General features: G+C 39.5%; 2 protein-coding genes across 5 annotated transcripts; one reads left to right on the forward strand and one right to left on the reverse strand.

The window, feature by feature from the left end:
• Nucleotides 1-891: 891 nt before the first annotated feature.
• Nucleotides 892-9,298, reverse strand: LOC147858906 (uncharacterized). 4 transcript variants are annotated; one of them, XM_087326490.1, is made up of 12 exons: nucleotides 8,978-9,298; nucleotides 8,487-8,604; nucleotides 7,653-7,808; nucleotides 7,366-7,512; nucleotides 6,905-7,048; nucleotides 6,645-6,791; nucleotides 2,969-3,154; nucleotides 2,075-2,170; nucleotides 1,842-1,997; nucleotides 1,593-1,694; nucleotides 1,247-1,402; nucleotides 892-1,116 (listed from the first exon to the last, which is right to left on the reverse strand). In XM_087326490.1, the coding sequence occupies exons 1-12, from the start codon at nucleotides 9,244-9,246 to the stop codon at nucleotides 1,012-1,014; spliced, it is 1,782 nt and encodes a 593-aa protein (XP_087182616.1). In that variant the 5' UTR covers nucleotides 9,247-9,298; the 3' UTR covers nucleotides 892-1,011. The 4 variants fall into 4 exon arrangements, with proteins under 4 accessions (XP_087182616.1, XP_087182615.1, XP_087182618.1 ...); XM_087326489.1 differs by having other exon boundaries at nucleotides 1,593-1,715; nucleotides 8,978-9,295; XM_087326492.1 differs by lacking the exon at nucleotides 8,487-8,604 and having other exon boundaries at nucleotides 1,593-1,715; nucleotides 8,978-9,290.
• Nucleotides 9,299-10,840: 1,542 nt separating this feature from the next.
• LOC147858907 (F-box/RNI-like superfamily protein) lies at nucleotides 10,841-13,721 on the forward strand. Its single transcript, XM_087326502.1, has 4 exons — nucleotides 10,841-10,911; nucleotides 11,211-12,489; nucleotides 12,802-13,082; nucleotides 13,166-13,721. The coding sequence occupies exons 2-4, from the start codon at nucleotides 11,709-11,711 to the stop codon at nucleotides 13,397-13,399; spliced, it is 1,296 nt and encodes a 431-aa protein (XP_087182628.1). The 5' UTR covers nucleotides 10,841-10,911; nucleotides 11,211-11,708; the 3' UTR covers nucleotides 13,400-13,721.
• The last annotated feature ends 39 nt before the right edge of the window (nucleotides 13,722-13,760 follow it).

The following is a 13,760-nucleotide window of genomic DNA, read 5'->3' on the forward strand; positions in this document are numbered from 1 at the left end:
TAAAGGTAATTTGTATGCTCTTTTGAATAAATGAAAACTAGTGCCTTGTTCACAAAGGAGCCATCAAGGTCTAGAGTCTTGCATTAGGTGGAATGAATTAACAAATTAACTCTTAAGTAAATACGTAATTACATTAAAGGGGCCTTTTACAATCTTATTTCAACCGGTTTGGACATCACGAGAAATGCCTCACTCTTGGAAGATTGGTTTGATAAAGCTTTTGCCAAAGTTGTTTTCTCCATCTTCCTTTGCCGAAAAGAATAAGGAAAAGGCTACTATCAATTAGGGTCATAGAAAGACGAAGAGTTCTTTGGTGTTGTGTTTGTGTTTGGAGCCTAAGAAGTTTGTATTGTTCCCATAATAGTATATATTATAACATTCTTTTCTCTTCCTCTTTCTCTTCTCTATGTTTTCTTCTATCTCTCTTCATCAAATAACAAGTCACTTTAGCCTTGCCTTTCCTTTTATTCTTGTTCCTTTGTATATTACCATTTTTCTTTTCTGTTCTTTTTGTACCAATTGAACCACTTCCATCTCCACTAGCTTTTCCTCTTAATTTCCTAGTTCAAAATAGAACCCCTTCTGCCATGAAAGGTAAGATTAGGGTTATTTAAGAGTGAAACAGCCAATGTTTCCCATGAATCAAGGTCATTAACAAGAAGATGGCCTTAAGATTATCATCAAACATAATCCAAAGTCCTACAATTGTGAAAGAGTACCTGTAAAGGCAAGTGATTAGCTACACTTTTTGACTCATCAAGTTGCATATGCAGCAACATACACATGAGATGCACTTGATTTATGGACTTGCGTGTATCCACATCACCTACCATGTCTGAATCATTAGCGCCGTTGATGGGGATGGATCAACCATGTACAAACGATAGTTGTATAAAATCTAATGCTTTCATTGTCCAAGTAATTGCAAATCAGTCATCAAATGTATTGGAATGTCAAACTAACATGAAACACGGCTTTACAGCTACACCTTTTCATGGGATCTTGGATTTATCAACTCGTCTCTAATCCATGAGCATGTTCCGGTGTTGAAAGAGACACTGATTGTTTCAACTTTGACTCAAGTTCAGTGATATACATTTGCATCTTCTTCATGGCCTGTCATTAGAAACAAATTTCGTTGCATTGGTCATCACTTGCTTGGATATGCAACCCTAAGATGTGAACCGGAAGATGTACATAATAATGAAAATGGCTTAGGTTTCTTTATTTCTGAGGGGAGAATTACCTCTCTATCTGCTGAAGCGCTCTTAAGTACATGAATGTTTCCATCTATTCTCTCTTGCATTAGCTTGATCACGTTATCCCTCGATTGTATTCCCTTCTTGAGAATGTTTACTTGGGTGGTCAAATCTTTCGCACTCTTTTCGACTTGTCGAAGAGCCTAGTAAAACAACACATTACATGGAAAATATAACGTGATGCAATGCCTCTTGTTCTAGCTAGAGTTATAAATTCACCATCAAGAACCTATTCGAGAGGTGCAATGCCGAAATTAAAGACACAAATGACATCCTTATGTTTAGAAAAAGTGAAGAAAACAAAGCATAATTTAAGCTCCACATATTCCTTACCAGTTCTGCCCTTACAGCTCGACTATTTTCCTTCAACTGTTGTTCCAAGTCCTCAACATAGGATTGCAGTCTTTCAATCCTTTGCCTCAGTTCAACCTCTCGCTCTCGAGAATCATTAAGATCCTACATGTTAACAAAGCATTTTCTGTTATGGCAAAGAAAACAGGCAGAGTTATCGGCTGTCATTATCGTCTTATTTATGGAAGAGACACTTAGATCCTAATTGCTGAGCATGCTCAATTGGTTGACCTTCTTAATTTGAGATGCAAATCGTAAGGACTCTGCACTTTTGCTAGCTTCTTCTTTGATTTCTAGTAATAGAGCATCTCTTGACCTCAATTGGTTTTCCAAAACATCGCACTGTGCTACCAGCTGGTCTGCCCGTTTCTCTGATCGATGTAGCGCCTAGAAGAAACCTTTCCAGTTATCATGTAAACAATTTTGCAGAAAGAGCACAAATTATCAAAAAAGTATGTCCTTACATCAAGATTTCTTTTTGCTATTTCTCCTAAACCTTTGTTCTTAATCACCTCCTGTGTCAATTCTTGCATTCTCTTTTCTTTTTCCTCCAATTGTACCTAGAAACATTAAAAAACATTTGATAAACAGAATGCTTGTGAAGACAGTGGCTTTTTTAGTAGAATCTATGCCCTAGAAAGCTAATACTGATCCCAAAGGTTCAACAAAGCTACTCATAAAGCTATTCCTGCAATCGGTAATTAAAACATGCAGGCATATAGCATATAGTCAAATGATAGAAACACAATAATGATTTTGTATCACTTCATTTGCTAATTATGATTTGCTCCTCATTCTCATAATATATACAGAACAGAATGAAACATTATACAGAACGTAGAATGAATGTCACATAATCCTTTTATTCATCATGTTTGACTACATTTACAATGAAGAGTTACCTGCTCCTATACATACTGTTCCTCAGTGAAACTACTGCAAGCAGAATATGGAAATGTCCTCACTTCCTATTGCCCCAAATATTGTACCGTACATCAGGCAAAACTATTTAACAAGCATTAACATGAAGTAGACATGTAGCAAACATCAACACACCTTAAAAGACGAAATCACCTTGAAAGAAGAATTCTGAAATGCCCTTGGTATCCAATGCCCAGAATTGGGCAAGACTAAAATTGATCCAACCCTAAATAAACGGGTGGCACACATGAACACTTCATCAAAGATGAAATCTCCTTTAATCATGTGTAATTACATTTATACTGAAGCCTTAATCATACTATGCAAGAGAAATTGGGAAAGGCCCTTTGTTCTTAATGCCAACAATATTATAGCTAAAATCAGGCAACACTAAAATGAGTTTAACCCAAACTGACAGGTAGCAAACGTAAACATGCCTTCAAAGCTGAGATCTCCTTGAAAAGATCTTCCGCCTTAGATTCTTCATCCTCAAGAGCTTTATCTAATTTCTCTAGTCCTTCTCTTGCTCCAATCAAAGATCTCTTCTCTTTTTCCAATGATTGTTCAGTACTAACAAGTTTCTGATTGAGAGTTTGAATTTTGTCTTCAGCCCTCAAAAGTGTCTGCAAAAGAAATCCAATATTGATAAAATCAGGTTCTATTCTCATAAATGTCTTAATAAAGTACAATGAAAATAAATAAACAATGCTTTAATATAAAAAAGATAAGTATATCAAATTTATGCAAGGATACCAATCAATTTTACCACTTCAACCTTCTATATTAGGACAATCTTTGTAAGCAAAAACATTGCCAAGTTTTTCTCAGCAAATTTGTCTGACTTAACAGGAAATTAGAAGCCAGACATGAACTTTACTATGGAAAGCCTACTTCATATAAATTCTTGACTGTAAAGTGACCTACAACAGTCCTAAACCCAATATTTAAAACATAGTGCTAAGTAACGTGCTTTGATGAAACAATAAAGTGCCACTGATTTTTAGCAGAAACGTAAGAGAGAAGGAATATTCCCCTCTAAATCATTAACAATTTCTGGTGAACAACTCAAGTATTGTCAAACTATCGAGTAGTATTTCATGTTTGAAAATTGATTATCAATCATTGATAGAAATTGGGGGCCGAAATGACAGTTGTTGGAGGGTTGCAGCTCTAGACCTGCACTCTCTTTCATCTTTATTATGTTTGTTGTACATTCTCTCTCTTCCTAGATATCTCTAGAATCTGCAACTCTTCAAATGCCTTTTCTCTCTTCCACTTTTTTCAAGATATTCCCTCTTATTCCTAGTTTATTGCACCTGTTTGGTAGTATAAGAGCCACTTAACTACCAAACAACCATTTCACCCACTTTCCCCAATTTTGTATAACCGTCGCTTGTAGCCCCATCATCTATGCTCCGTCCTAGTCTGCGCTTGGTATGTCCGTGACAGTTTGAATCCCTTCCAACTGGGAGCACCACCCGTCTTCGTCACCGCCTTTGCTTCTAGAGTTACCATCATCACCGTCCTTGCTTCCAGAGTTACCGTCATCAACATCCTTGTCTTCGACGTCATCATTTTCAACACCTCTTCGCCCAACCATTGTCGTCATCAACACTACTTGTCATGATTTTTAGGTATCATTTTGCATCACGGTTTTGGTGAGGAGTGCTTTCGATCGTTCACCTTTCCAATTCCCATCGGGGTCACAACCGCTCACTTTCCTGGTGGGGATTGGGTCATTGCTTGCTTGCACTACATTATAGTTCAAGTTTCACACCACTTTCTGTTGGCGAGGACCAATTTCGATAGCTCACCTTCTAGTTTCGGTGGGGGTCACAACCGCACACTTTCATGGTGGGGATCACGTGGGTTTCTCGCTAGCGCTACCATTTGTGTCGTGTCTTGGGTCAACCTCGACTATTTACCCTCTCATAATAGAAGAAATCGAGTCGACTGCTTCACTTGCACTCCTTCGCCCATTGTTGTTCCAGTTCTCTGTGAGGGCCGCATGGTCGCTCACGTCCGTTCGTGTTCCAGTTCTCCGTAAGGGCCACATGGTCGCTCACACCCGTTCGTGTTCAATTCTCGATGAGGGCCGCATGATCACTCACGCCGGTCCGTGTTTTCGATGAGGACCGCACATGGTCGCTCACATTCCAATTCCCAATGAGGGCCACACATGGTCGCTCACGTCCTTTTGTGTCCTAGTTCTTGGTGAGGGCCGCATGGTCGCTCACACCCGTTGGTGTTCGTCTTCCAACGCTCGGCGAGGTCCGACATGGTCTCTCATGCCCGTTGGCATTCATGTTCCATGTGAGGACCACACATGGTCACTCACTCCAACTATTGTTCGTGTTCCAGATCCCGGCGAAGACCGACATGGTCGCTCATGGCTGCTGTTGTTCATGTTCCAGTTCCCGATGAGAACGACACATGGTCGCTCATGCCTGTCGGTGGTCGTATTCCAACTCTTGGCGAGGACCGACATGGTCTCTCATACCCATTGGTGTTCGTGTTCCCCGTGAGGACCACACATGGTCACTCATGCCCGTTGGTATTTGTGTTCCAGTTCCTGACGAGGACCGCACATGGTCGCTCATGCCCGTTGGTGTTCGTGCTCCTCGTGAGGACCACAAATGATCGCTCATGCCCATTGGTATTCGTGTTCCAGTCCTGGGCGAGGACCGCACATGGTCGCTCATGCCCGTTAGTGTTCAATACCTCCTATTCTGGAAGGGTTACTCCTTGTCTAGGATTTTCAAAATACTTTGGAGGTGGTCTAAGATTTTCATCAACAATATCCCCTTAAGACAACGACCGGTGGGTAGGCGGCGTAAGAGGGGGGATAATGTCACACTCTAGACTCGAACCTCTGACTTTTAACACACAATACATTGTGTTGTGTTAACCATATGGAAACTCTTGTGAACTGTCCACATTCGACTGTGAACTTGTATATATTGTAGAGTCTAGTGTATAGTACGTTCGAGAATATTCTAGTCGTTAGTATATTCTAGAATTATTCTATAGTATATTTTAAACGGATATATTCTCGAGTATATTCTAGAGATATTCAATCTCGGAAATTGTATAAATACTTGTAACATCCTTGGTTTCTTTTCAAGGGATTCAACACCAATCATTGACACATCAATCTAGTATTCTCGTTTCGCCTCATCTTTGTCTCCTTGATCTTTATTTCTGTTTTCATGCCCTCATGTCGCTCACAACATCTAGAGTTCCTAGCCTTGTCACATCTAGCTCCAAGTTCATCCGTCGCTCGTAGCCCCATCATCTGTGCTCCGTCCCTCGGCCGTCAAGGGATGCTCAATGAAAATCCCCAAGTTGTCACTGCCTTGCTCCCTCCCACTACTACGATAACGAGTCCCGTGGTCAGCACCGTCGATTTATTTTCAGGCCACGAAGCTTACAAATCAGATGTTATCGTTCGTGCCGATACCAGTCCTATTGGCAAAGATTTCTGCGAAGGTTAAGTCCGAAAGAAAGGCCACTGCCTCCACCGCGCGGTAGAAAACTAGAATTTTCGATGCTTTCTTTGCGGCATGATACTACGGAATCAAGGCCGCAGGTCCAGCAGTATTTTCACAAAGATGCCATCTATAGTGGTTCCCTCCAGCCCAGCCCTTGGTCGTCATTGACCTGAGATTAGGTGCTAGTTTTTCATAGGCAGCAATCCGTCATATATCTATGTCCCATCGAAATGGTCTTTCGACCTAGTTCACGCTTGGCATGTTCGTGACAAATTAGCGTTAAATGCTACTTAGACAATCACTAATCACTCTTTTCATTGTATGTGTTGTGTGACTCACCCATTGAAGTGTGGTTAGTCTTATTATATGTAATCTCTTTGCTTGCATAAGTATCTAACATTTAAACCTATAAAGGCATTAGTGAGGTTAGTGCCCTCCAGAGAGATGAGTAAGAATTTGCACGATCAGGGTAAACATAATTAGAGGCTCAAGAGCAATTGACAACCACTCTCACCTAACTCACCATCAATATGGACATGGCGGTCTGGACCCCGTCGCCAACTATATTGCTATAGAAATAAAACTCCGCCGACACACAATGTTCAATAAAATAATAAGTTACCTCTGAGACTTTCTCACTAAAATTCTTTGTATCTGCTAGTTCTTCACTCAATTCAGCTACTTGCGAGCTTTTTTCCTTCAGCTCCAGAACTGTTTCCTTCCATTTTGACCGCAAATTATCAGAAGCAACTTTCTCCTGATTCAGTTCCTGAGAGTTGGCATATTCACTAATAAACTACCATACTATGAGCCATTGAACATGTTCAGCAGAGAAACATAGAAAATTCTTCGATTCAACAAACCTGCAGCATGGGGTTTTACCTCGTTAGCCAATGCAAGCACCTGAAAGGAGAGGGCTGCATCTTTTTGTAACACTTCTATGACTCTGAAAATAGTTGAATTTTGTTGTGTGCACATAATACTTCCTTGAACATTCCAAATCGCTTCTTCTGTGCTTTTCAAGGCCTAGGTAAAAGGAAACGAGCATATATAAAACCTTACATACAGGGAAATTAATATCAGACATTTCTAGATATATAATCACAATGATTATTTCTATATACACAAATATCCAGATGTATACAATTAGACGCACACACACGATGATACTTACACCCATTAGACATGAACATGTGTATGTATACACACACATGTGAATGTATGTCTATGCATGCATAAATACAAATATGTAGTCTTCATGGAACTATTTTAATAAATGTAACTCTACACATGCATAGTCTTCATTGCACTAATTTCACAACACTTCCACATATGGAACTTACTTGAGTTTCAACCAAATGTTTATCTAGAATCTGCAAGCTACTCTGTGATAAAGTTTCTAACTTTGACATCTCTTCAACTTGCCTTGTCCCATTTATTTCTTTGAATATATTCAAGGAGGAAATTCGTTGTTCTGCATCTCCCAATTCCTGTCATATATGCGTGTGAAATCAAAACGGAACTGAAACTCTTATAAAATCAAAATTTTGTTGTCAAAAAGTTGTTTTCTTTCGAACTTACATTTTCTGAGTTTCCTGTCTCCTGAAGAGAAATTTTCATTTGTACTTACATTTTTCAACTGTTCTACTTCAATAAGAGCAAGGTTGAGGCTGTTCTCTCTTGAATGTAGCAGAGCTTTCATGTGAGAATACTCTACACTCAATGTAGCTAGTTTACTTTGAATGTCGTATAAACTATTTGTATGTGCATCAAGACTGTATGTGTCCTGGAATCAAGAGATAAATTTACTTAGAACCTTAAAAATGTCAAACACGTGTGAAAGTTAACTTATATGCATCAGAAATGAAGATCCCATGAAGACATTTTGTAGAAACCAAATGTAAGACCATGATACATATATTTGTTTTGCAATCATGATGAATTGCAAAGGATTAAATTGAAAATTGGATCGTAATTGATAATTGGTACAATTTAAAAACACTCAAAACAAACTATCGATGACTTAAAAGGTTGGATCTTTTGATATCTTATATGGCTGGCTTCAGAGGTCTAGATTTCACACATCATCAAAACGGACAGAGATTTATATAGTGAAATTCAGATATGGCGAAAAACAAACAAATATATATATATATATAAACATAATAGTGTATGCATTGATATAGTGCATCTTAAAGCCCAAGTTTCTAATTTATTCATCTCAACCCAATTTACTAGGAAACATGATAAACTAGAGATTCTGACCTATTGAAACACATCATTCTGGGTATAGGATAGTAAACAGGCAGGATTAGTGCCAATTCTCTATTTATCATGGGGAAATCTAACCTAAGATTCTAATGAACATTTACAAGTTCCTGATGCAAGGGTGTATGCTGAAGTTCAAACAATCCATATAGAACAAAATTATAAGGTAGAAATAAAAGAACATGAAATGCCAAACCTCATCCACTGTACTAAATATATGTTCAAGTCTTCTTATTCCTTTGTCAACATTCTCAAGGAAGCCGGCATATGATGCAGTAGGAGTCACGTTCCCTGAGTCAGATTCTGGGAAACAACTAGAAATAATATGAACAATTAAGTGAATAAGAATTCTAGTTGTATCAGAACATAATTAAACTTTACTTGAAAGCCAGAGAAACCAGGATTTGTTTAATTTCTTAATTTAACGCCTTATGACACATCTTATCGAGAATAGTTACAAAAGCTTTAGATGGTACATGATCCAGGATAGAGATAGAAATTAGAAAATATATCAATTAATATCTTTTTCTTTGCAGTTTAATGTTCAGAATGTCTAAATCTCTGATGAATTTATGCACTTCCTTTTATGGAAGTCCCTCCCAATGCATACATGCAACGCAAATACTTAACGAGAAATGTATGGGGAGGGGAGGGGAACAACAAGAATCTTGCGTTAGAGAAGCGTACATTTCATCATGGGGCTCGGTGTCGGCAAAGAGAACGGAGAGTGAAGCAGAAGCAGGAGCGTCTTTCAAAGTCCGAGCTGCTGTGAAAGATGTGGTTAAATGGGTAATTCTGGGACTTCTTCTTCTTCTTCTTCTGTCGTGTGAATCCGAAAGGCAGCAGTGGGACAGAGGGAATGGAGTAAAAGAAGTGGAAGGGAAGGGAGAAGAAGAAGAAGAAGAAGAAGAAGTAAGCTTGGGATGGGCCATGGCCATGGCTATGGCTATTGCCATGGTCAAGTTGATGTGTGTGTGAGAGAGTTAGTTTGTCTTTCTGTGTGGATTGGCTTCTCTTTTTAACACATTTTTTGCTGCAGTGATTGAATGATTAAATAGATAGATACATGATGGATGGGATAGGGGGGATTCACATGGATGGATGGATGGTGTGTTGGTGGGGGATCTCGGGCTTGAGCTTGGGTTTCTCGTGGCTCGGACCCCGACTCCACTCCGACCCTCTCCCTCGATTGTCACATATGCATTAATTTGTATGTATGAAAAGAAAGGCCGGCCGAAGTTTCGAAACCAAGCATTGCGTTGTTCACGGAAGCAATTGCTTATGAACGAGGCACGGGCAAGCGCATATAAATACACGTGTATTTGCTTAAAATTCATTAAAGAGCACGCGCCATGTTTTGTTATATTTCCGACAGGCATTTCACGAATTCTGTGGACAAAGGAGCGCGGCTTCCCCATTCCATGCTTGATGGCTGAAAGTTTTCTATAGAGGATCTTCGAGAGGTGTTGTGCATATGTATACATATACTGTATAAATAGTTATACATAGTTGCAGCTTCGGTATTCTAGACAAAAGTCTCTTTCTTTCTTTGTTTATTGTAATTAGCATACCCTAGTGGTAAGTTGGTAGACTAATATGTAGCCCAACACCTTGGGCTAGAGACCCAATTTTCTCACCTCTCATTATTCCATACGTATCCTCTTAATTTACTAGATGTGAATGTGGAATTTATGAGCTATAGCCTATATCCATTGGTCTCTCTCTCTCTCTCTCCTCTTCTCTCTCTCTCTCTCTATTAAAAAACCTTAATATACATTTGAGGAAATGATCCCCACATGATCTAACATCCAAAAATTCCACATGAGAATACCTTTAAGCTTCTTTATATAGGCTCTCTCTCTCTCTCTCTCTCTCTCTCTCAACACCCTCAATTGCAACATACATTGGTAAAGTTCTTGAATATCAAGAGTTGCCACTCATTGTTGCATACGTGAAATGTAATATTTTTGGTCTCATAAGTCGTATTTGACCTCTGAAGACGATAATGGAATCTATGTATCTCTCTCTCTCTTTGTACAAAACCTCTTTCATCAAGTTCACGAGCAATGAGTTGGTTTCACATGGGGATAGAACCGATGGTAGTAACGGAACCCAAAATGAATGAATGAATGAATGAAGCAAGAATTAGGAATCGGCTTAACCGGTTTGGGACTTTTTTAACTTGAAGAGAGAACCAGCCCCTAACCCTGCTTGGCCGAAGCCAGTTCGGTTCAGCTTGAGCCTTGCCAAACCGGTTTATGGTCTCGGCCAACAAACAATATGAATGTAGCCGGTGAAACCTCACAACGCATATGTCCGTTTGCCGTCCGTCCGTGTGAAACCGGCCGGCCAGCCTGAAAGCGACAGCCGTTATTTTATTTTTGCTGGTTTTGAAAAATAAGATGAAGAAAAAAAGGGAGGTTTTGGCGGGAGATCAAACGCTCTCTCCCTCTTTCTCTCTCTGTGCGCTTTCCCGCCAAAAATTCGAAGGGACGAGGAGACGATATTGATAGACATACATACATGTCTCTCTCTCTCTATCTCTCTCTCTCTCTCTCTCACTGCGCGCCTGTGTGTTTCTCTAGTCAGGGGTTTTTGACAGATCGCCTTCGGCTCCCAAGGTAAGCTCCTACCCCTCCAATCGGCTATGGCTTGATCGTCAAACTTGAATTTTAAGCAGATACCTGCAGGCTTCTCTGTGTGTGTGTGTGTGTGTTGAAACTCTGCTTCTTCTGTCCTTAGACGTTTTGAGGATTTCTCAAGTTAAAGCTCTGGCTTAATTTTCTTTGCATCTTCCGTCATTTTCGTAATTAACGAATTAAGACATTCGTACTGAGATCGATGCATTCTTTTCTGAGTGGTATAATACTTCTTTGATCTATGATAGTAAGCTTTAATGATGCTCCTGTTAATTATGCAGCAACGGCTGGAGATCTTTCTGGAGGAATACTCTAACCTTAACACAGATTATATGTCGTTTGCCGAAGTGTAGTAATACTTCGACATCTCTAGGAGTGAAAAAGATAATCCAAAAACGCAGAAATCCTTGTGCTTTCACATTGCATTTTGCATCGCCAGCATTGCAAAACCTCTTTGACTTTAACTGAGTTTTAATTCTTACGGCATGTACAAAGCCTTCAGCTTTCGCTGTGTTTTACATCTCTAGAACTGCAGAATTCATTCAACTGAAACAGCATTCTACTTCGCCAAAACTGCCGAAATCCTTCAACTGCGTATAAATGGTGCATGCGTCCTTCATGTTTACTACTCTGGAAGTGCGGAAATAGTTCAACTTGGATGATATATGCATATTCTTCAGAGTTCTTTACAGAAAGCAGAATCACATCAATTTCCTTAAACAATAAAAAACTCTTCATCTCCTTCAAAAGTCTAGACTGAAACATCACGAACATCTACTATGGAAGTTGATATGTATTATGCAAATGCAAATTGTTTGGTGGACGTTCTTCCTGATGCGCTAGTGCAACATATTCTCTCGAGTCTAAAAAACGCGAAAGACATAGCTTCTTGTTCTTGCGTTTGCAGGAGGTGGAGAGAAATCATGACTCAGATTCCGAGTCTTCATTTTCCCAGAACAATCGGTGATGAAAAAGGCTACAGTTTTACGGACAGGATTGTAACACGGATGATTCTCTCTACAAGCTCCCTAAAAGAACTCATTGTCTATTGTTCTTTCTCATCGGTAAGTCTTGCCGCATGGATATCGCATACAAAAACGTCTTTAACACACTTAGAGATTCGTGTGGACGATTTATCAGATAAACAACCATTAAATAGCAGCATGTGCAAGATAGACCAATTGGCAAGTATAACAGATCTTCAAGCATTGCGCCTGTGGGGTGTTCAGCTTAGTGAAAGGCCTCATTGGACATCATTTTCAAGCCTATTTACCCTGGAAATCGTGGGAGCTCGATTGCACGATCAGGCTTTAAGAGGAATTCTCAATGCTTGTCCGTCTCTTATTAACCTTACCTTGCTTGGATGTAGTGGGATACGGTATGCTGCTGTGGATCAAATGCTTGATTTGAAGCGTTGTAGACTTGATTTCTATGGTTCTGGTGATTGTTGTATCATCATTTCTGCTCCAAAGTTGGAATTTCTTGAAGTTCAAGGTGCCTCATGTATTCATGTCTCTGGCGATCACTGCTTGCGGCATCTCTCCATCGCTAATATTCAAGGTTTGTAGAAAGGGAAAGAGATGGCTTCTAGTATCTTTTACTTATATACATAGAGAGAGGTAGCATCTTTGTAATGGTGGAAAATTAGGCAGTGCTGCTTGATCCCTCGGAGCAGAGTTTAGAAATATTCCTTTCTTTCCTGTGGGTGTAGTTTTACATAATCATTATTTAAAAGCTCTCTTCCTGCAATAATAATAATAACTGTTCAGAGTCAGAGAAACTATCAAAATCTAAAATCATGTCTTTGGGATCAGATGATCAAGATGCTTCTAGTCATGATATTTGTGCATAAAAATCTCTCTACTTGTACAGGAAAAGTAAAAAAACTAGAGGTTGGAAGGCTCTCTGAGTTAAAGTCATTGTCTCTTCGAGGAGTACAATGGTGTTGGGAAGCTATAATTACAGCATTGCGCAATGCAAGCGAGCTCGAGGACCTATGTATGCGAGTGGAATTCTGTGGAGAAGGAGACAAGCTGGAGCCATTTCCAGAAGTAGACTTAGTAGATTTCTTCTCATGGTTTCCTAAACTTAAAGCCTTTGAGCTACAAGGAGCTATGTTTGCAGCATTATCACATAGAAATAGCCTCTCAAAAGTATGCCCTCTATAAACCATTTTTTGCTTTGTTTATTGCTTAAATCTTTTTGGGTACTAATTTCTGTTCATTTTCTGTCTCAGCTCACACCCGCATTTTCCATCGAATGCCTAGAGAGAGCTTCTTTCACCATAAGGTCTCCATTGAATGCTGATCAGAAAATCACTACTCTGGAGGCTTTTCTCAAGTGCTGCCATAACTTGAAGGTTTTGGTTATCAAAGTGTCTCAAATGAAGAACTGTGAATCTGTTGCAGACGAATTTTTCATGAAGATCTTGGGTTTGAAATTTCAGTACAGCTTCATACAGATCGAGTAATGAACGATATTTCTCTGCGTTCGTTTTAGGATTGCCTATCTGCTTCAGCTACGAAGCAAGATTAAATATCGGCAAAATGTGAACTGCTGGTTCTGCTCTGGCTAGCTAATTCACGGCAAACAGTTTATGAGTAGATATCGAAGAAGGCAGACAGAAATGTGTGGATCATGGGCCCCTTCTTTCACTTGCAGTTTGTGTGGAACTTTCTTTGAGCATACATATGTTCTGTTATCATCTCTAATTTGTTTTCGGAGTGAGAGGTGTGCTCTAATAAACATTGGGTGCGTGCGTGTGTGAATTGAATAGATTTATTAGTTTGGGATTACGCTTTGATGGAAACACCATTGATTAGATTATATCA

Source organism: Azolla caroliniana, unplaced genomic scaffold (assembly GCF_043228905.1).
Source record: "Azolla caroliniana isolate FFs.n. ecotype wild unplaced genomic scaffold, voAzoCaro1.0.p SCAF_10, whole genome shotgun sequence".
Lineage (NCBI taxonomy): Eukaryota > Viridiplantae > Streptophyta > Polypodiopsida > Salviniales > Salviniaceae > Azolla > Azolla caroliniana.

Coding starts and splice junctions, on each gene's coding strand:
- LOC147858906 (XM_087326489.1), bottom strand. CDS start 9,246: ATGGCAATAGCCATAGCCATGGCCATGGCCCATCCCAAGCTTACTTCT. Junction 6,792..6,904: donor TGCTTGCATTGGCTAACGAG/GTAAAACCCCAT, acceptor GCCAACTCTCAG/GAACTGAATCAGGAGAAAGT. Junction 2,171..2,968: donor AGGAGATCTCAGCTTTGAAG/GCATGTTTACGT, acceptor TAATGTTTCTAG/GTACAATTGGAGGAAAAAGA.
- LOC147858907 (XM_087326502.1), top strand. CDS start 11,709: ATGGAAGTTGATATGTATTATGCAAATGCAAATTGTTTGGTGGACGTT. Junction 12,490..12,801: donor CTCCATCGCTAATATTCAAG/GTTTGTAGAAAG, acceptor CTACTTGTACAG/GAAAAGTAAAAAAACTAGAG. Junction 13,083..13,165: donor ATAGAAATAGCCTCTCAAAA/GTATGCCCTCTA, acceptor TTTCTGTCTCAG/CTCACACCCGCATTTTCCAT.